A 23939-nucleotide genomic window follows, 5' to 3' on the forward strand; every position below is an offset into this window, starting at 1 on the left:
CCGTAATTCGTTGCTCAGCGGAAGGCAATAAAATTATTTACAATTAAATTTTATTAAATCGATTTTTCTAACTAAATTATAGTCTAATTTTTTTCAAACACAAAACAAAACAAATTACTATGCAATAGTTTGAAAGTAACATGAAAACCTTCACCAGATGACAGCATAAATTTATAAGTAAAGAATTACAAAAAATAAATATATAGGCAACAGATAATAACTAATATATTTTCGCTTAAGTTAACACAAAGTCTTCTTTAAATTGTAGATTTTCTTTCAATTATTGATTGTAGTCACATTTTTTTATTTACTTAGAAAAACTATCTACGAAGCAGTTAAATAAATAAGTATAATAAAAAAATGATATTTTAAAATTTTTTTAAAGTATTTAATCACATAAAACTTACATCTTCGTCCATCGGTAATAATCTGTTCACAGTCATTGAGTGTTTGTGTAATCGGGCAACGATACAGCGCGCCGGTTTGATTTGTACCAGGCTGAAGATTTTTATCTAAAGGAGCACCAACTAATAGCCTGTAAGTAAAGGAAAGAATGAAGATAAGTTAAATAATAGTTGTATTAAGTAAAAAAATAAAAAAAAATTAATTTAATTGTAATATTTATTTGTAAAATCTGAAGAGTGCGTTAAGAAAATGTAAGTTTAAGAAAAAATTAAGGAAAACCTGACGTAAAAATGAAAAAATTATTTTTTTTTCTCATATTTCACAGCGTTATACCTTCAAAAATAATAGAATTATAAGTCCATATCTCAAATAGTTTTTGAGTTACAGCCTTGTAAAGTGTAGCCGCTCAGTAAAATCAGCTCCATCAGTTTATCTTTAAGCACGTTTTTCTCAATTTTAAAAATTTACTTGAATGATTACTGAGAGACAAACGACTCGCTGAACGGAATCAAACTGTTTCTGCATGTTCTGCATATAGTGTTCCTGCCAGTTTTATGATCGACAGGCCAAAAACGATCAAAATTTTGGATAAAATTAATTTTTTTTTGTTAAAAACGCCGGCATTTGGTCAATTTTTGATTTTTTTTTGATCGTAGGTCATTGTACGGAGAATTCCGGAATTACTCCCAGCAGGATTTTTTTTTCCATCGGAGATCGAGTGTAACTCAAAAAAAATTATTTTTTTTTTCAAAAAATTTACTGTGTATTTTTAAAGTATATACAAATATATCCTTAAAATTTTTAAATAATTGATACCATATTTCCACGAATTGCCACTTTTAGGTGTGCCCTTTATGGTCACTAAATTGAAATAAACGGTTTTTTGTAGGGGCATAGAGTTTCCTAGAGAGACAGCTGTTAAACTATTATATTTGTCTAAGTAAACACATACGTCCACACATTATGTTCTGTATACTTGGCAAACTATCATGGAAGAGTTTACATTGAAAAATTGTTGAATAAATATTCGAAAGATATTTTAAAAACTCACATTCTATGTAAATAACCTAAAAAATAATTCTTCTTTAAAATGCTAAGCGTTAGAGATTAATGTGTAAATACTTCTAAATTCTCCAAATCAGCATCAATAGTCTAAGTTCTAAAAAGTTTCAGCAAGGTAATATAACAAGTGTTATAGCGAGTGAAACCTTCAGTTTATTAGAACGAAATTTCGACACTGAGATCATACGATTTGACTTCGTTAAACTATATTTCATGTAGGTTCACATACCATACAAATGTCTATACTGAAGGCTGACCTGGATACTGACACTCGGAGCGTTATCAGCACGAAAATCCTAAGGCTATGTTCGAAAAAGTGCTTCAAAATTAGAATAGTTCTTGCTTCGGCAGAACATATATTAAATAAAAAAAAACGAATGGGTAGATGGTGTTCGTAAAACGTAAAAATTCTGTTTAAATAGTTAGATTGGATAACTCATTAGTTTTTCTGTAAAAATACAATAAGTTACTAGTATTTCTGCTAAAAGCTTAAAACCTTTCCAGGCATCAAAACATAGTTGAAATCATCGAATAGATATTTTGGGATGACTTTCACTTGTCACAGAATATTCAGTTACTATTTATGCTATATTTTTCCAAATTTTTTGATTTTCTCAACTATTTGTCAATATTATTACCACCATCTAATTCTAAAAATGCGGGTAAATCGGCACAGAATTCCATTCATTGTCAACACCAACTCACTTAACATAATCAACAGATTTTCAACCGCACCTACCAACAGAGCGTGTTATCTGTTATAATCTGATCATTAACGTATCATTGACAAATTTGTTTTAAGGGAAAAGAAACTTTAAAGCAACAAATGATAATCGAATTGGTTTTCTTAGTACTTTAATACTGATTCCGAACTCACTAAGCTGATTAATCGAAAAGTGTTAATGTTGTGTTAATTAAATGAGATGCATTTATTAGCATATTAAAACGTATGTAGGTATATAGAATATAAATAAGCAATATTTTTGTAAAAAAAATAAAAAAAAATATTACACATGTTAAGTAATTTTAACCACTAAAAATCTATAATATGCTCGTATAAAGTTGTTGAACAGGTTTGTTCTCGCTTTTCAATTAGGTGGGAAATTTAATCTGATTCTTATAGAGATATTGTTGTAGGCACAGGTATGCATGTATGTGTGTCTATTTGTTTGTCAACACTCATTGCTTGAGAAGTGGCGAGTAAATAGTTGATTCATATTATTTTTATCGCCGCAATGTGTCAGGTGAATGAACAGCATAACAACAGACACCTGATAGCAGGACGAGAAGTAGATAATTTTACGCATTTATACAGATAATAGTTTATATCACAGTACAACAATATATACACAATATATTGTATATGTAGGTGCAACTGTTTGGTAATGGTAGTGAAGCGTAAAATTGTGAGTTTTCCGCTAGACGCACGCAGTGGTTATACTATTTGTGGATCTATTATGCGTCAGTGGTGCTGAATTATTGCACTAAACATTATATTTTTATAACCTGCACAAGGTATATTAGGTTCGCCACGATGTTTGTAACACCCGAAGGAAAAGCCGGAGACCATATAAAATATATCCGTCTATCTGTATATAGGCGAACTCATTCCTCAGTTTTTGAAATAACGATCTGAAAATTTTCACATGTTCTTTTCTCGAACCACTATAGCATATAGCTACCATACAAACTAACTGATCGAAATGAAGTTCTTGTATGAAAAACTTTTGAAACTTTTAAGGGTATTATAGCTCTGTTGTAACCAGAGTTAGCGTATTTTCATGTTTTTATTTAATTTCTATTAAAATAAAATAAAATTAAAGCTTCTTGAATATTGTTATTAATTTACGGTGATTTTCAAAGAAATATATTTGACTTCAGCAAACTTTTTTAAATAAAAATAGAAACAGTTTAAAATGTTGGCTTTCAACTAATTATGATTTGAAGTTTTTTTATAGCTGTTTGTATGACATTTATTTTATTACACATTTTTCTAGATTTTTAAAAAAAAATTTTTTTGTAAATCTTTTTCCGTTTATGCCATATTACTTTTTTATAATGTTTCAATAATAAGTGCTTTTATTACTTTTTTATTTTATTTTGTGTAATTTTCTTTTACTTTCAGAGTTCTGTTTTCCTTTTTCTCTAATTATATTTATAATTATTATTTTTTTCAGTGTAGCTTTGAGTTGATTGACAGTCTGCTATGCTGCATTTTTTTCAGTAAACATTAAATATGACACTTAATGCGCCGAACTAAGCGGCAACATACATATACCATACAAACAAACATAGATATTAGATATTAGTGCATATAAGACCACAGATACAATACATATGTATACCTAAATATATACACAAATATTTCTAAACTAACACTATCTATTAAGCAATTTCGTCATTACTTTAGACGTTCCACGCAACTATAACACTTGGCCTACAGTCAATGTCCGATAGGCTCGGCAACATTATTTTTTATGTGTCTGTGTTGAGGTGTCTATGCTTGCTGAAGCTATGGTAGAAATTAACATTATGACGATATGAAAAACTCATATGGAGGTTAGAAGAAAAATTAAAAAAATGGGAAAAGTAAATAAAGAATTATGGAAAATGAAATGTGATTATTGTATACATACTCTTACATTTTCTATATATATATATATATATGTATGTATATGTATATGCATTTATAATTTTTTTACCTTGTTCTCGCAATTTTTTTCAGGCGGAGGCAATTCATGTGCTAAGAAGTTCTTGTTAAGCCAATAAACTCATTAAGGGCACACACGGGTACATACATACACATAGTGCATATTTATGTATATATACATAAACTAATTTAAATGCACTACATAAATATGTTTATTTATACGAGTATGTGCACCACTTTCAACTTTTACCAGTACCCACCCTTTTGCACTAAACGTTCAATGTCATCAAAGCACTTTGAGTGCTGCAGCTGCCGCCCAATAAACGTATTTGTTGTTTTAATGATCTCAAGTGGCTGAAAAGGCAATTACAAATTATGAATGGCAATCGTTACAAATTGGTTTGGGGGTCTCTTGACATAATATCCACAAAAGCAATAAAAGTGCAACACTTAGCTGCACAAAATTGGCCCCCTCTCTAGTGGAGTTCGCCATTCACCACAACAAAGGCACTGTATTTTTTCTTATACCAATGGCAAGGTAGCCTGAGGGGGTGCAGAGTAATGCTCATTTGGCTGATTTGTGGTTTCTGCATTCTGTTAAATTCTTAAATTCTTAAGTGTTGTATGTTATGTTTATGGTGATCGGCATAATTCGTGGGTTGCATTTTTGTATGGTTGTTCTTTTGAGTTGAGCTGAGTATTTGAGTAATTAAACTTTAAGCCGTTAAACAGCTGCTTTTTTGGGGGAGTTCAACCACATTTTTGCTTTCATTTTATTTGTTTTAATAATCGACCTTAATATGTGGAATGTTCACTTGCCTTTGTTCAAGTGGATATTTATGTTAATGCCATAAATGTGAGTGACACTTAAGTGATGCCTATTGGTGGGTTGGAAAATTGAAGGGTTCTGGTAAAATGAAATTTTATTAAATATTTATGGAATCAGCAGTCAGTTGAGTGAAGAGCATGCATTTTTGATATTTCAAAAGGGTGAGCACTCTAACGTATTTGTGGATAATCTTATTATTTTACATAATTGAAGCACTATTTCAAAAATTGCAGTAATTCTTAATAATGTGGGATCTATGCAATCAGTCAATACAATCACGAAAGGTATGTATGAGAATAACTAGGGGAAACATTGGTCTCTGTACGAATTAATTAATACTATACCATCTGATCAATGTTTACCCAGACGTGTTCATTTCAACTGCGCAACCAAACCTAATCGATAAAACAAAATTTTCCTGTCGATTTTTAACACGAAAAAAAATTAAACAAGGAGTTTTCTTGGCATTTTATGTTTCCAATAGATTTATGGCTACAGAACCGTTGAAAATGTTACAGAAGTGTTAGAGGAGTCTACTTAAAGACGAACACAAGTATTTGAGTGGCACAAAGCATTCAGTGAAGGTCGTGAAATCGAAAACTTGCCTCATGCGAGTCGTCCATCCCTCTGTTAATGACGATAACATAAAAAAATAGACTCAACATATTTGGGTTAATATTTTGGGTATGAAGCATATCAAAATCTACTCGTTTGCAAAACCGACTTCGAGCAGAGGTCGCAAAAGACATGCTTGGCAACGTACCTGAAGACCCCACCTTCAACAAACGCAAAATTACTGGTACGGTGACGTAGGTTTCCGCGCATGATGTCAAAACTGTCCAACAATCTAGCGAATTGCGTACCAAAAATGAGCCGATATGGAAAAAACCAAAATTCGCTGAAGGCAATAAAGGTCATCTCAGACGAGGCTTATGAAAAGCATATGAAGAATTGGATTAATCATTGGTATGCTTGTATTGACTTAAGGCCAAATATGATCAGATGATAAATAATTTATGAAGCCTTGCGCTAACTTAAGCTCTGTGCAAAATGCGAACCGCGTGAACTCGGCTTATGTGAATCGGGATTTGAATTGGTTACGAATAAATGTGAGTGGTCTCTAGCTATTTTGTACTGTTTTCGTACATATACTAATCGAACTACAAAAATGGTATCGAAAAATTGGAAGACCTTTATAATCGCTTGTGGCACTCAGTGACACCTACTATAACGCTGAATAATCAAATAGAATTTTTTTTAAATTAGAATCTCCTGCAGTATATTTGAGCACGCTTATTATTTTGATAATGTTTGGTAGATAAAATATTAATAATCAAAATTTTTTACTAAATTGACGATTATTTTGACTTCGCAGATTCTATTTACTGAGCCCTCACAAGCCGACTACTGCGACATTTTTTTCTGAAGCAGGAAGATTTAGAAGGAAATAATAAGCACACCCTTCAATACATTTCTATGGCTTTGGAAAAGGTATACATTTAACAATGCAAAAAATGGATCAAACATATTAAAATAGACGAAGTCTTGTGAGAAATAAATACTACTTTGCCTAACAACAAATTTCATTGAAATTACTGCGTCTCTTCAGCTCATCAAGCTAGTATTATTGCGAATTGACCTAGTTTCTCTAATAAATCTACAAAACTAATTTTGAAATTAAACCAATGTGACTACTGAAATTAGGGTTATGCAATCAACAGCTGCATTGCAGCCAAATCAAATACACACACGCATAAACAGCAATTTAACGAGTTAAAACGACAAAAAAAAAAGAAAAACAAATGGCGCTTTAGAGTTTCGTCATATAAACACATTTCATTGTATTTTCATAATATCTTTCGTAAGTGTCTGCAATGTATCTCATGTCAGCTTATCGCGGGATTTTTATCTGTTTTGATCCAAATACGTGAAGCTATTAATACAACACGTTTATGTTTTACTGCACAACTTCACCTCAAAGGTCGCCTGTCAGCTGATAATGCAGCTTCACAAACGATAAAAGCAACAACAACGACGAAAAGCACTAACCAAATGCATAGACCCAGTGAGTGACAATTAAATTTCGAGATTACTATTTGGGCGAGCAAATTAACGGTAAGTAATTTGGGTGGAAACATGCAAACATACATATATTTATATTGATGGGTTTAATTCTTTTTTTTAGAGTTAGACGAAGAGGGAGAGTGAAATTTATGACGCAAACACAACAAGCCCAGTGAAGCGCTGCTAATTTACAGGCCAATGATAATTATATAAAATAACAGAGATGTAGTGGAATGAGCAGCTAAGCGAAAATTAGATAAATATGAAGTTGCCATGATTGATGCAAAATTAAAGTAGGAAAGAGAGGCGGGGGAGAAAAAAATTTTGATATCGGCTGCACCGAAGCTATAATACCCTACAGAGGTGCACTTCTTTTAGCATAAAGGGGTATAAAAAAAAATGTACCTTGATTTTTATCGGTCAGTTGTATCACAATTTGTGTGAAGATTTTAGTGTTGTCTTTCGCAATAATTTATTTGTGAAGATAATTTTTGAAATAACTAAGTTTTCCATATAAGAACTTGATTTTGATTTGTCAGTTTGTAAGGCAGATATATGCTATAGTGGTCCGCTATCAGCGGGTCCGACAAATGAGCAACATCTTGGGAGAAAAAAGACAAGTGCAAAATTTCAGATCGATATCTAAAAAACTGGGTTGTATAGACAAACAGACCGACATGGCTAAACCGACTTAGCTCGTCTCCGACGTTTCTTTCTGGGTGTTACACAGATGATTTATGATAAACTTAGCAAACTCTCTTCAGGGTATAACAATCAACATCTTATGTAAATATAACTGTTTGTATGTAAATATGTATACGCATGTATGTATTAGACTAGAAACGCACGAACAGCGGATGAGAAGTTATGCAGAAAGATAAAATATGAGGCCGACCAAAGCGTACTGAAAGTAACGAAGTAACGAAGAGACGTTACAAAATACGTACAAATATGTTATATGCTTTAGATAACAATTGGAAACTCATTTGCCACAAATGACGCCACATGAACTGCCGACTTGACTCCTCGCGACTTGTCGGTTGACGTGGTTTGAAAGAGAGTTACTTGCCATGCGACACGACACCGCACAGCGTGGGAGTGTTGCACGCGCAAAAAGGATGCAAACAGAGGGAAGAGAGCGGGGCGTATGAGTAATGCAGAACTGTTCAAGCCAACTACAAGTAAATGTCACAAAGGAGCTGCTGGGTGCGGCAAGAAAAACGGCGACTTTGCATGAAATAATAGTATATAAACAAAACATGACTGAAAGTAGAATAAGGTACAACAAAAGCAACAACAATAGGAAGCAACTGACGGCCACCGCGCGCTGTACTACAAAGTACAAATTAGTGCAGTGTCGTGGGGCGAACGAAAAGGAATGCAGACTTGAGAGTGAAAATAAAGACAATGCAAAACAAAACAATAACAATAACAAAGGCGTTGCTGAGCAAATAAATAGCATAGTGCACGTACTGCAGACTTGCATATTTTGACGCCATTAAATCTGTTCAATTTGCTATAGCAGGGTTTTTGCTAATAGAAAAAGGGATCGGGATATTTCATATACATATATTAATATATACATATGTACATATAAACGTGCACTTAAGGTACAATGGGTCAGTTGCTGAACAAATGTGGTTGTGCAGTTCGTGTAAAGTGGGCAAGCAAGGCAAATAAGCGAACTCCTATTGGGTTAGAAGTGGAAGTGTTGCGCATTCAATATATGGGAATAATATCGGCAGGAGCAGGTATCCCACTGCGGACATATGGTTTGACTTCAAATGCCTGTAGGAAGTTTTTTTCAAAAATGAAGCACCGCCCATGTCTTGAAGGCGGTTTGCGGTAGTAGGTGGACGTGAGAACTTTTTCGTGTGCCAATATAAGTATAAAGGGTGGTCCGATTTATTTTTTTCCTAATCTTACAAGTTTTTTCTCGCCAAATTACAATACTTTAAATCCGCAGTAGTTATTGTAGTAAAAGAGTTATGAATGGAAATTGGAACGATGGAATATATATTTGAAACTTCCTTACGTAACTTACGTAAAAACAAAAAAAAAAAAAAAACGATAACTATAAAACCTTTCACAAACATATTTCTTATAGCATAAAAGTGTATAAAAATATCTGTCAGTTTGTATGGCAGCTATATGCTATAGTGGTCCGATCTGAACATTATGGTCGGGGCTTATAGTTTTTCTTTGGGCAATAATTTGTGTCTAATTTCATGAAGAAATCTGGTCAATTAAGAAACTTTTCCATACAAGAAGTGGACTTTGATCGATCAGTTTATATGGCAGCTATATGCTATAGTAATTCGATATCAGCGGTTCCGACAAATCAGTTCGATATCTCAAAATTTGAGGAAGCAGTTCTAGTATATACAGATAGACAGGAGGACATGGCTAAATAGGTTCAAGTCGTCACGGTGATCAATTATATATATAGTTTGTAAGATCTCCGATATTTTGCTACAACCTACTGGTTTCGAAATCGTTCCAAGAAAAGTCTGCCATATCAGCGCAAGTACTTTTGCTAGTATACAGTTTAAAGAGCTAAGGGAAGTGAGTCAAGGCTAAATTAGTCTACTATATTTTTATCCAAGACACCAAGTCTGAGATTTGAACAGAGATACTGGCTCCATGTTCTCTAATAAAGAGATATTGAGAAAGAATAGGTAAGAAATCGATTAGCAGTGCTGCTCAGTGGGATTTAACCTCCAAAAAAATGTTTGTGTGAGTGCATACAAAATCCTGATTTTTCATGAGGACTTCCATGTAAATATTTTAGATACCATAAACAACAGACAATTATTGCCAAAAAAGAAAAGTGTCAAACGATTTTACACCACATGCGTCCCGGTAACCAATTTATCTATTAAGAAAGCTGCGTGTAAACCACCCGTTGTTTTTATATATAAGGATGTATGTGTGCTTCAATTTGCCAGCAGTAAGGCCGTTAACGCCCCTAATAGACGCTTATTGCCGGTCGGAATGTGTTAAATCATGCAGCGAGTCGAAGTTACATATTTCTGTTTAGTAGTATAGTCTTTGCTGTTGTTATTGTTAATATTGCTATTGCAACATTTTGTAGCATTTAACCTAAAGTGGCAGTAAATCGTGCAACATAGATTAGCATTATTGTGTTGCATGTTAATGCAAACAAACAAATATATACACCTACGCACATGTATATATGCACACATACATACAAATATGTATACATACATACATATATATACCTAAAAAAATTAACATGCACGCAACTATGTCCGTATGGCTAACTGGCATTATTATTATGACTGTGGCTATTGTTATTTTACCGCTTTGCTTGTTGTTATTAGCAATTGTTGTTGTAATTGTTTTATGCCTGCCGGTTGCAAGTAGGAAGACACTTAACATTTATTGTCCGCAATATTTGCTTGCGGCTTTATTACTGGAGAGCGCATACACTCAAAGCTTAAATCCCAAAGCCAAACTAGAAAGGCCGCCGCATCACTTTGACCAAAACCAAAAAAATTAAAAAAAAAAAAAACCAACGAGTAGAAATCGACGGCCCACAAGCAACGCCCCGATCACACCAAACCAATAGATTGTTCGTTAAAAAAGAAATGAGAAGAGCTAAAATAAATAAATAACGAAATAGTAAATAATACTAAAGATACCCGCAGATGGATGGATAAAAGCGACGATCGCCCGCGGCAAATAACAAATCTTCGTGCTTACTTAATAGTAATAACAAAATACATGCAATCAATTGTGCAACGAACAAACAAATATTTGCTAGACTTTTGAGTTTCATAGGTACCCTGTAGGGAATTTGATCTTCTAAAATTTTTTAAGAGGTTAGGTATGTCAATTAAAAAAAAAAAAATTTTCTCAAATTTTCAAATTGATACATCAAATATATAAATAAATATATCCTTAAACGTATTTTCCTTAAAGCTACATTTTTCAAATTTGATAAAGTGATTATAGGCAAATGATCCGATCAAATTTTTTCTGCATGTTCAGTATATAGTTGCCCTTACAACGACCTACCAACTTTTTGATCTGATCAAAAATCGAGTTTTGGCAGACCAAAATTTAAAGTACATATGTATTATATAATATATGGACAGAAAGAGACTAAAATAATGTTTTGACTTTTCGTCTACAAGTATTTTTAGAATTTCTAACTCAAGTTTTAACCCCTTAAGTTTCAAAATCAATCAAATCGTTTAAAGCTGTGAGCTGAGAGCATCTCAAGCTAGTGCTCCTTTTACTTTGTTTATTAATAATTGTATTAGTATTTTACATATAATTAATAAATAAAATCTAGTAACTGCATATATCAAATTTTTCTCACAGGACCCTCAAATACAAATATTTGTACTTATTATCTTTGTATGTATGTAAATTTGGGTCTGTACAAATTTAAGCGCTAGTTGGCTGCTTGCAAGCTTCGGTTATGTTTAGTAAGGCGGTTATGTTTAGTAAGATTTATTGGCTTTATCAACTCCAACCTATATAATGTCGGTGATACACCTTTGTTAGTAAATAATTGGAAATCGTGTTTAGCACGGAAAATGTCAAAAAACTTGAAGGTAGTGGACAAGGCGCCATATTAAAGAGCAAGATAATTAGAATTTAACTTGAAGATTAACTAGCGAAAGACAACGAAATTCTATTAGACTTCGGAATAGATACGAGTATATAAATAAAGTGGCGAGAGAAATCAAAAAAAAATTAAATGTTATTTTGAAAAAATGTATATAAAAAAGGTGCATTTTTGTAAGAAAAATATTTGCAAATAAAGTAATGACCTTATACCATATTTGACAGATTCTCTTAAAGAAAAGATCTTAACTAAAGAAGACACTATTAATATTGAATTTTTAAGAAAATAATAAAGAGAAGACTTTAACTAAAAATAAGTTAAGAAAAAACCTAAAGAAGACACTATTAAAATTCAATCGTTAAGAAAATACTAAAATATGTATGTTTTCGGGCATAAACTCGATTTCAGATAAAATAATAATATAAAACAAGTAAGGAAGGGCTAAGTTCGGATGTAAACGAACATTTTATACTCTCGCAAAGTCAAATAGTATACTCGTTTGAGATTTCTATGTGGATTGACTGATATTTTCGGTAGAAGGTCAACTATAGACACTGGGGTCCACATATTTAGTACTGTTTAAGCCCCAGTTTTGGTTCGATTTAGACAATTTTTGGCCACAAGGTGGCATACTTTAATCGCATTATTCACGCAAAGTTTTTTCCCGATACAGTCATTGTTGTCTGATTTGCATAGTGGAAAGTGAAAGAATCAGATGGAATTTAAAATGGTGTTATATGGGAAGTAGACGTGGTTGTAGTCCGATGTCGCCCATTTTCGCACTATGACATAGAAACATGAAAAGAACGTTACGCACCGAATTTGGTTGAAATCGGTTAAGCAGATCTCAAGATATGGGTTTTCACCTAAAAGTGGGCTGTGCCACGCCCACTGTCTAATTTTGAACGCGGTTCCTATAAAGTCATCTTATACCATCTTAGAGATAAAATTTAATGTCTCTGGCGTGTTTAGTGCTGGATTTATCGCGCTTTTAGTAGTTTTTAACAGTACCGTTATATGGGGAGTGGGCGGAGTTGCCACCCGATTTTAACTATTTTCACACCGTCAATAGAAGTGCTAAAAACATTTGCTTCTGCTTTGTTATTATAGCATTAGCGGTTTAGGAGATATGCACATTAAACCTATTAGAGGCGGGACCACGCCCACTTTTTAAAAAAAAGCTTTAACTGCAGATGCCCCTCCCTAATGTGATCCTGTGTACCAAATAACAGTCTTGTATCTTATTGCGGAGCTTAGTTATGGCAAGTTATTTGTTTTTGATTAATGGCGTTTTGTGGGCGTGGCAGTGGTCCGATTACGCCCATCTGCAATACCAACCGTCTCACGGTACCAAGAAACATGTCTACCAAGTTTCATAAAGATATCTCAATTTTTACTCAAGTTAGAGCTTGCACGGACGGACGGACGGACGGACGGACGGACAGACAGTCACCCGGATTTCAACTCGTCTCTTCATCCTGATCATTTATATATACATAACCCTATATCTAACTCGATTAGTTTTAGGTGATACAAACAACCGTTAGGTGAACAAAACTATTATACTCTGTAGCAACAGGTTGCGAGAGTATAAAAAAGTAATAAATTATTTAGAACCCTGGATCAACAGATATATAGATCATGTGAATAGTACATATATTGTACACACTGTGGTAAGTCGATGCCCAGTTAAGGAGTTACATATGTATATCCACTTGTGTATTTAAAAATTTCGATTTATTTTCTATATATACTACATATATGTGAGAATATTCTCCAAAAATTTGTTGTTGACCCGGCTTAGTGTAATCAGTTCCCAAAAGTTTGAACGCGTGTTTTTCGAAACACTGTTTTGAGTCGGTGAGTATAATTTCTTCGAAACAGGTCGGACTCAAAATTTTCACACGACCATCTAAGATACATATATTGTATTTGTCAGGTAAGGATCGAAGAATTTTTAATAATAATATAGATTTTTTAAATCACTTTGAAGTGTAATTTTTTTACGTTTTGTTTTGAGATCATATTGTCAAAAATCCAAATCTTGACTAGTCCGTTGACCATTTTCTCATCTATATAATATTGTATATATAATTATTCGAGGTCCCTTTGGAGATCGGCTATGGGATCAAAACTAACTTTTTCAAAAGCATCAATTATAGAATATTTTTTAAATGAGAATTATTTTGACTGGTAACTTATATGAGTTGAATCAGGTATTATATTATATTATAAGGATTATTGATTATCTTGTCCTAAATAATTTTTTCATTGTGTTCTCAGACCTAGTCGTCAACATTTCGTTATAGCTCTTTTTATTGCTCGAAATTCCATTTATTTGAAAGTTTCAAAGTTATAGAAAAAAAGATGTAACGATCGGAAAAATCACGCGCAACTAGCTTCTGTAAGTAAGTATTACTTCTCTTTTACCTTCCCTTCTCTTTATACATTCCAGTCGCGATAGTTACAACCGTTATCTCTTCCACCTACTGCTAAACATTACACAAGAATTTAACCTATAAACGATTACTGGGTCGTGAGTAGCAACTGAGGCATACTACAAAATGTTGTTGCCACACCATTTATAGCCTGCAAATAACAATTACAACATTTACCAGGCGATGGAGGTAGCTGGCAACTAAGTTTGCAAGCGAGTGAGAGGAAATTGTTTTTGGAGAATGTGCAACAAAGCGCTACGGAACAGCGTATGAATCACGCTTCAGGTGTGAGAATTTGACTATTGAAAAGCAATAATAAGAAAAACAGCTAGTTTAGGTGAAGAGGCAGTTAAAGATTAAGAAGAGAAACAGTGGCAACAATAACAACACACCACCTTCATAACATTACTGGTTAAGATGAAACAATGTCTAAGGCCGTTTTCTACTTTTTTTCAATGTTGAAAAAACACTAAAGTGCTGTAAGTGGCAACAGGAAAGTGTACAAAATGTTGCAAGTAGGTAAATATAAGTCGTGTTGCGGCAGCAACAGCTTTTACATATAAAAATGGTATACTGCAGTCAAACAACTGATTTACACAGTCGTGACACGAACCTATTTGGTTGCCAGGAGACTCTCCCAAGAGGAACAATAAGATTGTAGGTATGAAATATTGCGCACATATACACAAAATTAGGATTAGTTGCAGAAAATTGGCAAAAAGGGTAATTTACACTGATTGTCATGTTGACCCGAAGGGCACACAATTTTATGTAGGTGCAACACGAATATGAAATTTGCGTGCCACAACAGCAGCTGCCACGGATCTGTCAGAATCAACAATAGAAAGAAGGTGATCATGTGATCAACAATAGAACGATGTTTGATGAGAAGCTTGTTGCTACTCGGTGGATTGGTAGTTGCCACTAAATGACCTTAAAAATGAATGATAAAAAAATGATATCAAAGATCTTATTGACCGCTTCAATATATATAGTTTAGCGTTAGAATTGAAGTGGGTTATTGGCGGCAGTCAATCTTTAAATTGCCTTACAAAAATGTTGATGTCTAGGATAAGTGTTTTATATGAAGAGAAGCTATAAGCAGTGTTGCATTTGCTTAGCAAATATGCAAATTATGTTGGTGCAACATAAGTGAGAAGCTAAAAAATTATTTGTTTGACATTCACGCTGTTAATTTTCGCCTTGCTACTCAAAGAAAACTTGACAAATTCGAGAAGCCGTCTCCACCGCCAATGATGGTGCTGACGTTAACCTCTGCCTCTTTTAACGATCAGTCCAATCCACATAAAAACCCGAGCTTACAAAGCCGAAATTGGCAAACAATGCGAGTTAAATGCTTGGCAGACTATTTGTCTGTCTCTTGAAGCGTGCATGTGGTTTCATATACATATGTCTATTTGTTTGACGTTTTGCGTCTGCTCGAGTGTCAGCGCCAATAAACGATTTCTTTTATGACCATTTCGTGTTTGGTCAATTTACGGCATTGTTAATGAAACGAACGCGAACAAAAGAGCGCAAAAAGCAATAAATGTGCTAAGGAATAATTTGAAGTGTTTAAAATGGCTAAAATGACACGACATTGACAGTGAGCACTGTTGGTCATTGTCAAGTTTAGCTTAATGCGGCTGCAGGCCATCGACATTGCTGTTGATGGTCAAATGATGGGCACTTATGTTACATGGACTTTAATGTTGGTAGGATAGTTGCTAATTTAATGAGCGCAGGCGTTTATGCATACAGGAAGATAATATGTACGAGTAAACAAGTAAGCAAGATGAGAGAGTATACACCACCGGTATAGATATAAGTATATATGAATGTTGTAAGTATGTGCTATCTGCAAAAGAAGTCCAAACGAAAAAATTTTGCTTTTCCACTGCATCTTTGAAAACCTTATCTTATATACTGGGCATATAGCATTTTAGAGAAACCCAGATATCTCAAGGTGAATATTACCATATTTCAAACATTACTAGGTTGATCATTCCGAAGTAAGTTCAAAAATCTAAATTATGTAAATGAATTATATTCGTAGAAGGGTTATAACTTCCTTTATGTACGTATAATAGGTAAAGCGCCTAAACATAGGCAAGTTATTTTAATTTTGGTAGCTTAATGAGCAAAAAGATAAAAATTGGGGTAGAGAGAGTATTACTTGTGACTGTAACCCCATTTTCTCGTTATATAAGAAAGACAGAAAGAGAGTAATGTACATGTATGCAAGTTAATTAAAATTTTGGTTTTTCAACCTTTGAAGGAAACTCCTATTATATTTTACGCGAACGGTGTTGTGTACATTGCTACTCAAAATTTGCTTTTAAAAAACTCAGCTGAACCTTTTTTTGAAGTATTTAGATGAAATGAAATCTCTTTTTGAACTTAGCCAAGGGTAACTAAATTGGCGTGGCTAACGTTTTTCGAGTTAAAATAACGTTTGTCAAAGTTAACATTTTAATAGTTGTCTTACACCCCAGTGTGTCTTCTAAAGGTTAATGAGAAAGACTTTATTTATAACTGTATGCCCAATTTCTCGTTATGAGTGTTCGAGTTAGTTGCTTTAACCATAGGTTGCTATATTAAGGCTGCCTGCCTTGGTTAGAGGAACTAAATCGAACTTTCGTAGCGAGAAAATCGGTATACAGTTATAAATAAAGGGACTGAATTCACGTTTTTACATTAAGAAAGTTAATTTAAATTGTGTGTCTAAAAGTGTAAAAGGGTTTCTAATAAGAATGAGCTTCTCTAAAATGAAATGAGTTTCAGCGAAATCGGCGGGTAATTAAAAAAAGGATCAGAGATGAGCTTATCTATATATGCAAGTGAAAAAAATTACGTGTCCACCTTTTGTCCGGGGTAAACTCCTAAACTACTGGACAACACACTGTGTCCAATTCGTGCCAACTCAAAAGATAGAATATAATATTTTAAATATTATTATTATTATAATTTTGAGTAGAATGACAAATGGAAAATTCATTATTTTTGCCAATTACAAATATTTGCATCAATCCTTTTCAAAACTAAACCTAACGTACAATACAATAGCGTGGATTCTTATACCGGCAATAACGTTTTCGCTTTTATTTTTAAATAATATTTTCACCGTATAGCATAGTTTACTATAATAGTATTTCATTTATACCATAACCACAACAACGCGTGACTGGTTCTACTAGTAGAACTATATAGTTTAGTGAGCAACAACATGGCCCAACCCGAAAATTGGAAATGGAACTTTGTCGAAATACCGAAAAGTTTAGTCATTATTTAGCAGTATCTTATACCTCAGATTCTTAAAGAATATTAAGAGTTATCTTCATAGGGCTTCCTACTGAAGGCAAGAACAAATAATTAAATGAGACTCACTATATGTTCTATATTTAATTTATTTCTTCTACAATTTTCTACAACTTCCTGACTTCGAGGTAATGTTGGCAGTACTCCTTTATCCTAAAGACATATATGTGAGCATAGAACAAGCATACATCCGAAGGTACAGAATATGATAATGACCACCGAAGTAGCGTTTATAGGTGCGATTTTATGACATAAAAATAAAAAATTTCAGATATATGCACACGTATGATACTATATAATGCAGTATATAGCATTTATATGTTTGCTTTTACAACCATAGAGCACTCTTTGTTATTATTCTATAGTTAAATTTTATTTTCTCATCCTGTCATAAAATATATCTGTATATTAACATACACAGTTGGGCGTGTTTGCTGTTGTTTGCATATACATATATAATACATACGAACATACATATATAAAACGCCTTTGTACATAAACCTTAATGTGAGTTTCAATATTTTTTTAGCAAACATGTTTATATTCGAACTTTTTTGCAAGTGTGTGGGTGCTTCTCCTTAACTTTTATTATTTATTTTTTAAGCATAAATACACCATACATATGTATAAGTATGTATACATATATTTATTTGTGTATGGTAGAACCTCTCCTTGTTAATTTTACAGGAGTGTTTCTTACTGTCTGCATCCGAGACTGGCTGTCAGTTGCGCTGCCATGTGCATATGTGTGCGTGTGTTGTTTCTGAATGTGTCAAAATACGCTGGAGGCAAAAAGAAAACGACAAAACAAAAAACATAGTGACTATGAAGGACATTAACTACCAAACAAAAACATTTTCTACAGGTATGTGTAAGTGTGTGCCATGCAATTTCAGGCAGTCAAGCAGGCTGATTTTGATGACGACGTGGGTGCTCCTCGAGCGCTCACTAAAGGCGGTAAACCGTCAACAGGAAGCTTACGCGTTGCATTAGTGGTTAACTGATTTTGTGCTGTTGCCTCTTTTTTCTTCTACGGGACGACATTAACTGTGCCATAATGGTTTGTTGTTGTTTGGAAAGATTGAGGAGCTGACTTATAAAAATTTTTTTTAAACTTTTATTTATTTTAATGCTCGTGCGCCGTGGTATATTTTAAGTCGACTGTGCTGGTTTTTGGTATCATTGCTTCCTGTGTGCCGTTTATTTTTATAGTTTTTATTAATATTTTTTTAGTTTGTTTAGTTACGATCATTTAGCGACGGTTTTGGCTTCGGTTGGTGGTTCCAGCGATAATCTCACGTTGTTTTTCTTTTGCTGTACGCTTTTATACACGATTTTTATTATGCATATGGAGAAAATATAAAAAAATAAAAATTTCTGCCTAACCCTAAATCTCTTTTCGTTGTTAATAGCCGTTAAGTTTAAATTCGTTTGTTTTGGTTGATATGCGTTTACTTTAAGAAGTTTCAGTTTTTCTCAGAAGTATTTTTAAGTTTTAAAATTCAATAGTTGTACCAAATACATATGTAAAATTGAACGTAGCGCGTGTTTGAACAAAACAATACATGACTAGGAAAAAGGCATGACCTTTTTGCCTATAATTTTTTTATAAAACATTTTGTGAAATTCATGTTGGAAACCCGATTTTTGAATAAATATGCGCTGCCTGATTGTCAATTGAAAAATTGATTCATTTTCTCGATATTTACCCAAACAACGACGATTATATCAATAAGACTGGGTGCGAGTGCACTCAAAGTATCTTTCATTTAAAAAGCCTATGAAATTCGTTGAGAGATAGAGGATCCCCATTTCTAGTACATTTCAGAGTATAGTAAAAGACAGAATCACAACCATCAGAAATAAGATTTATGTTGAGGTTTCAAGCTATATCATTATATTTACTTCTCTATTACGTATAGCTACTAGCGCGAGTATACTCGTAGTAGCTGATAGCCAAGCTTGCAAATTTTGAGCACTGTTACCAATTTCTTTAAAGAGCGCTAATCAAAAAAGTAAATTCATGGTTTTATCTACGTTTTCAATTATACTGAGATGAATATCGCAATACATAAGGCTGAAATAGTACGCAGTGCATTAGGCGGACAATTACGCGTTGTCTTACTTTACATGGGTCTTAGTATGCATTGAAAGGACTCAGTGTAATCAGTTGTAATGAAAAATTTTAAAAGTAAAAATGCCCATGTCATCCTCTAATAGAATCTCTAATATTTTTTTACCCCAATTTAAAGTACCGCTCTAACAGTAAACTAACTTTGGGACCAAAAGCAATGACTTCGCGATCAGATTTGCATCATCTCCAAATGAATGCAACGGTCTAATTGGACCACACTTTTCACTAAATACTCTTAATTAACGCTCTAATAGGCAGTTCTCAAGCGACATAGTCCGCTATTATAAATGAAATAATTAGGCAATACTTTTTCGTTTCTTCTTGCATTATAAATGCCTCGCTACCAGTCTATTAAAAATTAGCTTAACTTGCCACAATTTGTTAACATCCTGACTTTTGTCATTGTGGAATTATCTATATTTAATCATAGACCGTCGACCAGTTTGTTCGCTGTTCCACCATTTCCATTTTCCGCGCTATCGCCACTTGTTTAAAGGAAAGCACAGAAAGAAAAGAAGAAATTGTAAGAATGTTGCATGCAACGGATTGCGCACGAAATGCTGACGAAGAGCTTTAGTTATTTATAGTAAATATGCATGTTGGACCACTTCTATTTTTACAAATATGCAATATATACAAACAAACATATATTTTCATATTTTACAAATTAGTTTGCGGCATCTGCGCCCATTTATTACGTGCCTCGTTTGCCAGCCGCACGAAAGTATTCAGTTTATACGTTTAGCTGGTCGGCTGCACACATACATACATAGTTATTTATATGTGGTTGAGTGCTCTAATGTGGTGACGGGTCTACTGCTAATGCATCCGTATTTCATAAGGAAAAAGTCGGTTCCCGTGGCATGTACTTATGCGGTCTAAATACTAATGCACTTGGAAAGCTTGCATTGTGGCGCATTCTGCCTCAGTTCTTTGGTGGCATTGCATTTTGCAACAATTTTTAGTCCACATTTTGCTTTTCGCTCCTCCTATTGCTAATAGAAGTGGGTGTTAGGACGTGAAATTGCGAGTATTTGTCTTGGTCTCGTTAAAAGAAGTTTTTTTATTTTATATTTTTAATCTATTGCGCCTACATAATTTTTAATTAGTCACGAAGCAGTTCAATTCCAGTGGTTACTATAAATTTAAGTCAATAGCAAATTAGAAATGTATTTTTTGTGATGTACTTTTTGACGTCACATTAAAAAAAAATATTAGAATTATTCCAATGGTAGCTTTGTTATTTGGTTCGTTTTCAATATCGTTTCGCTTTCAACATCTGGTCATATATTATATAAGACACAATCCATCTGATGGCAACTACTCATTGTTTTTATTCGATATTTTCTAAACTGATCTCATGTGAAGATTACTAAAGTTAGTATGCTGAATAAAGTGCTGTTCTTTTCACATTTGTCACTTATAATGACGAAAAATTTTCTGCTGCTGGCATATTGAGGTCTCGACTGCATCTACAAGTAGGAAACTTATTAAAATGACAGTACAAGCTCCAATTTTTTTTTCAAGTTAGTATATCTGTCGTGAGAACACATGCAAAGTAACAAGTTATTCTGTCAATTAATTCTTTGTTTATAAGCCATTTGAAGTTAACGTGTCAGAGTCTTTTTTTAATATGGAAAAAATTTAATATCGCGCAGTGATTAGATTTAAAAGTAACGGAAATTTATGGACTCCTTATACCTTATCTTCAAAACGCACCTTTGAAATTTGGGCTGATGCATTTAAATGTGGTCGTACTTGGCTTCAAGGCGATCCACGCGAAGAACGATCAAAAACCGCAACCACACTATAAATCATTGAGCAAGTTCATAATATTGTTAGTGAAGATCCAAGTTTGACAAGTGTATAAGTGTTAATGCTATAGGCATCTGGAGCCAGATTTGGCTCCCAGCGACTATTACCTTTTCAGAAACCTGAAACAATTCCTTCATGGAAAGCGTTTGTCGTCGAATGAAGAAGCTATTACAGCCGTAGACGGGTATTTTGCTGAGCTTCTGAAAAGTCATTATAGGGATGGCATAAACTTGTTGGAAGATCATTGGAATAAGTGTTTTGAAGTTAAGGGAGATTATATTGAATAAAAATATATATTTCATAACAAAAACAGTATTTTTTCATTTCGAGCGCAGAAACTTTTCAACCAACCTGTATTATCGCATATAGCAACATGTTGAGAGTATAAAAAAGGGCGTAGCAGGGTACGACAGGTACAGCTAGAATATACATATGTTGAAAGATCTAAGCTTATAGATAATAAAAAAGAAATTATAGAATGAATAGCTTATTGAAGTCACAAACAGTATCAGTTTGTAGCCTTTTAGAAATATAAGTTGTTTCTAATATGTATTTCAAATATTGTGAAAAATTATATTCCAGCAAAAAAACATAATTAATAAAACAATTTTTTGCATTCGTCATATTTCAAGCGATTAATGCTTCCGTTGAAATAGCAAAAAATTAATCGTGAAAAATTGCACAGAACTTGATATCAACTTTGATCCATCATTTTGCGGACCATATTGAACAAAAGTCACGTAATTAATTTGTAAGTTCGCGCCGCACTCGGAAAACCACCGGCAACATACTTTACTATATATTCGAATGTTAGCGGCCACATTTGAATTTGTATTTACGAATGGTATTATAAATAGCATGTAAGTAGTTCAAATTAAAAGAAAAAAGTTTGAATTAATTGCAGTAGCCAGTAATCCGATACACCGCACCACATATAATATTATATATACCTGCTGCACCGCATCGGTGTAACAACTCGTACGTGAAATCGTAATCAAACGATGCATAATTACAAATTACGACAAATAGTAAACCAACAAAAAAAAAAAACAATTTATGCAGCAAAACAAATTGCAATGCAGCGCACGCAACTCTGAGAGAGTATGTATGTGTTTTATGTGGATCAATGTTTGTATTTATGCACGCCAATAAACAACGGAAAATGCACACTATGCACAATAATTTGCGATTCGATATTGTTAATAAAAATCCAATATAATCGTAGCATAAAAATAGATAAATTATTTACACAACAAATATATAAAAAGTTAATTATACGAGAACGGAAAAAATACTTCACTTGTAAAACAAAAAAAAAAAATAAGAAATCAAATTGCTAGTTGTGGGGTGCGATGCAATTACATAATAATACGATGGTGCATTTCAAACACTACATAAATTATATAACAAAGAAATATCTACACGCTCATATAAATACACCATATTAGTGCGCGATCACGGTGGCAACGGCAATGGCAGACTATGTGGAGCCATAGTCGCAGCCACAACCACGCAATGTTGCAAAAACAACGCGGGAGAAAAAATTAAAAACAAAACACTGAATGAAAGATATGAAAACCAAAACAAACTAGCTCGTATAAAAAATAAATGGAAATTGATAGGCGTGCGGTGGGGCAGAGCGACGTTGACATATCGACGCATATGGCCAATCAAGTAGGCAGTCAATGCGGTCCCACCAACGTCCATTCGCATGAATGAACGAACCAACGATTGAATGTGCCGTTGACAGGCGAGAATTTGTCACTCCGACGCGTACGAGAACAGTGTGACTGATAAGTGCTGATATTATATAATTTGATTTGAAATGGAGTAAAATTAAATGAGTGTGGATAAAATATGAAATTTATTGCATAGTGAAAGAAAATAAATATATAAAATTATGAAACAAAAATATTATTAAATATTAAGCAAAAATACCAATATATAGAATAATTGAATAGATTGAAATGAAACACGAAAAAACCTTAACAGCGGCTGCACTGAATTAATAATACCCTTCATAGGCGTATTTTTACATAAAAGGGTATAAAACAGTCTTTATCTTGATATTGGTCGGTAAGATTGTATGACAGATATATGCTATACTGATCCGATGTGAATTATTTCTTCAGAGGTTATAGCGTCTAATTGGGTATTAATCTGTGCCAAATTTCGTGAAAATATCTTGCAAAATTAAAGAATTTTCCGTAAAAGACTTGATTTGGATCGGTCCGTTTATATGATAGCTATATGCTACCGTGGTCCGATATCGGAGGTGTGCAAAATTTCAGATCGATATTTCTAAAACTGGGAGTTTAGTTCACGAGTATACAAACAGACGGGCATGATTAAACCGACTTAGCTCGTCATGCTTATTGGGTCTCCGACGTTTCCTTCTTGGTGTTGCAATATATGTTTAATATACTTCGTTCAGGTTACAATGAATAAAATTAAAATTAAAATTAATTTTTGTCAAATTATTCAATTATTTGTGCATAAAATATCGTCAGAATACACACCTCACATTATGGCTCTTTGAGAGTTATAAATCCGATTCGTTCTGGGCATTAGACCGTATTGTATTGAGGATGTAAAAATTCACTTAAAATCCATTAGATTTCGGA

The 23939-nt window shown here is 33.5% G+C and overlaps 1 protein-coding gene across 2 annotated transcripts in view; it reads right to left on the reverse strand.

The window, feature by feature from the left end:
- mew (multiple edematous wings) overlaps positions 1-23939 on the reverse strand; it is a 193898-nt gene that overhangs the window by 31051 nt on the left and 138908 nt on the right. For both annotated transcript variants that reach the window (XM_070109412.1, XM_070109411.1), the window contains exon 2: positions 408-535. Coding sequence is in view for 1 of the 2 variants with exons in the window: in XM_070109411.1 (XP_069965512.1) it covers positions 408-535 (128 nt within the window). In the remaining variant the exon portion in view is untranslated. The remainder of the gene's footprint in view (positions 1-407; positions 536-23939) is intronic.

This window comes from Bactrocera oleae, chromosome 5 (genome assembly GCF_042242935.1).
Source record: "Bactrocera oleae isolate idBacOlea1 chromosome 5, idBacOlea1, whole genome shotgun sequence".
Classification (NCBI taxonomy): Eukaryota; Metazoa; Arthropoda; class Insecta; order Diptera; family Tephritidae; genus Bactrocera; species Bactrocera oleae.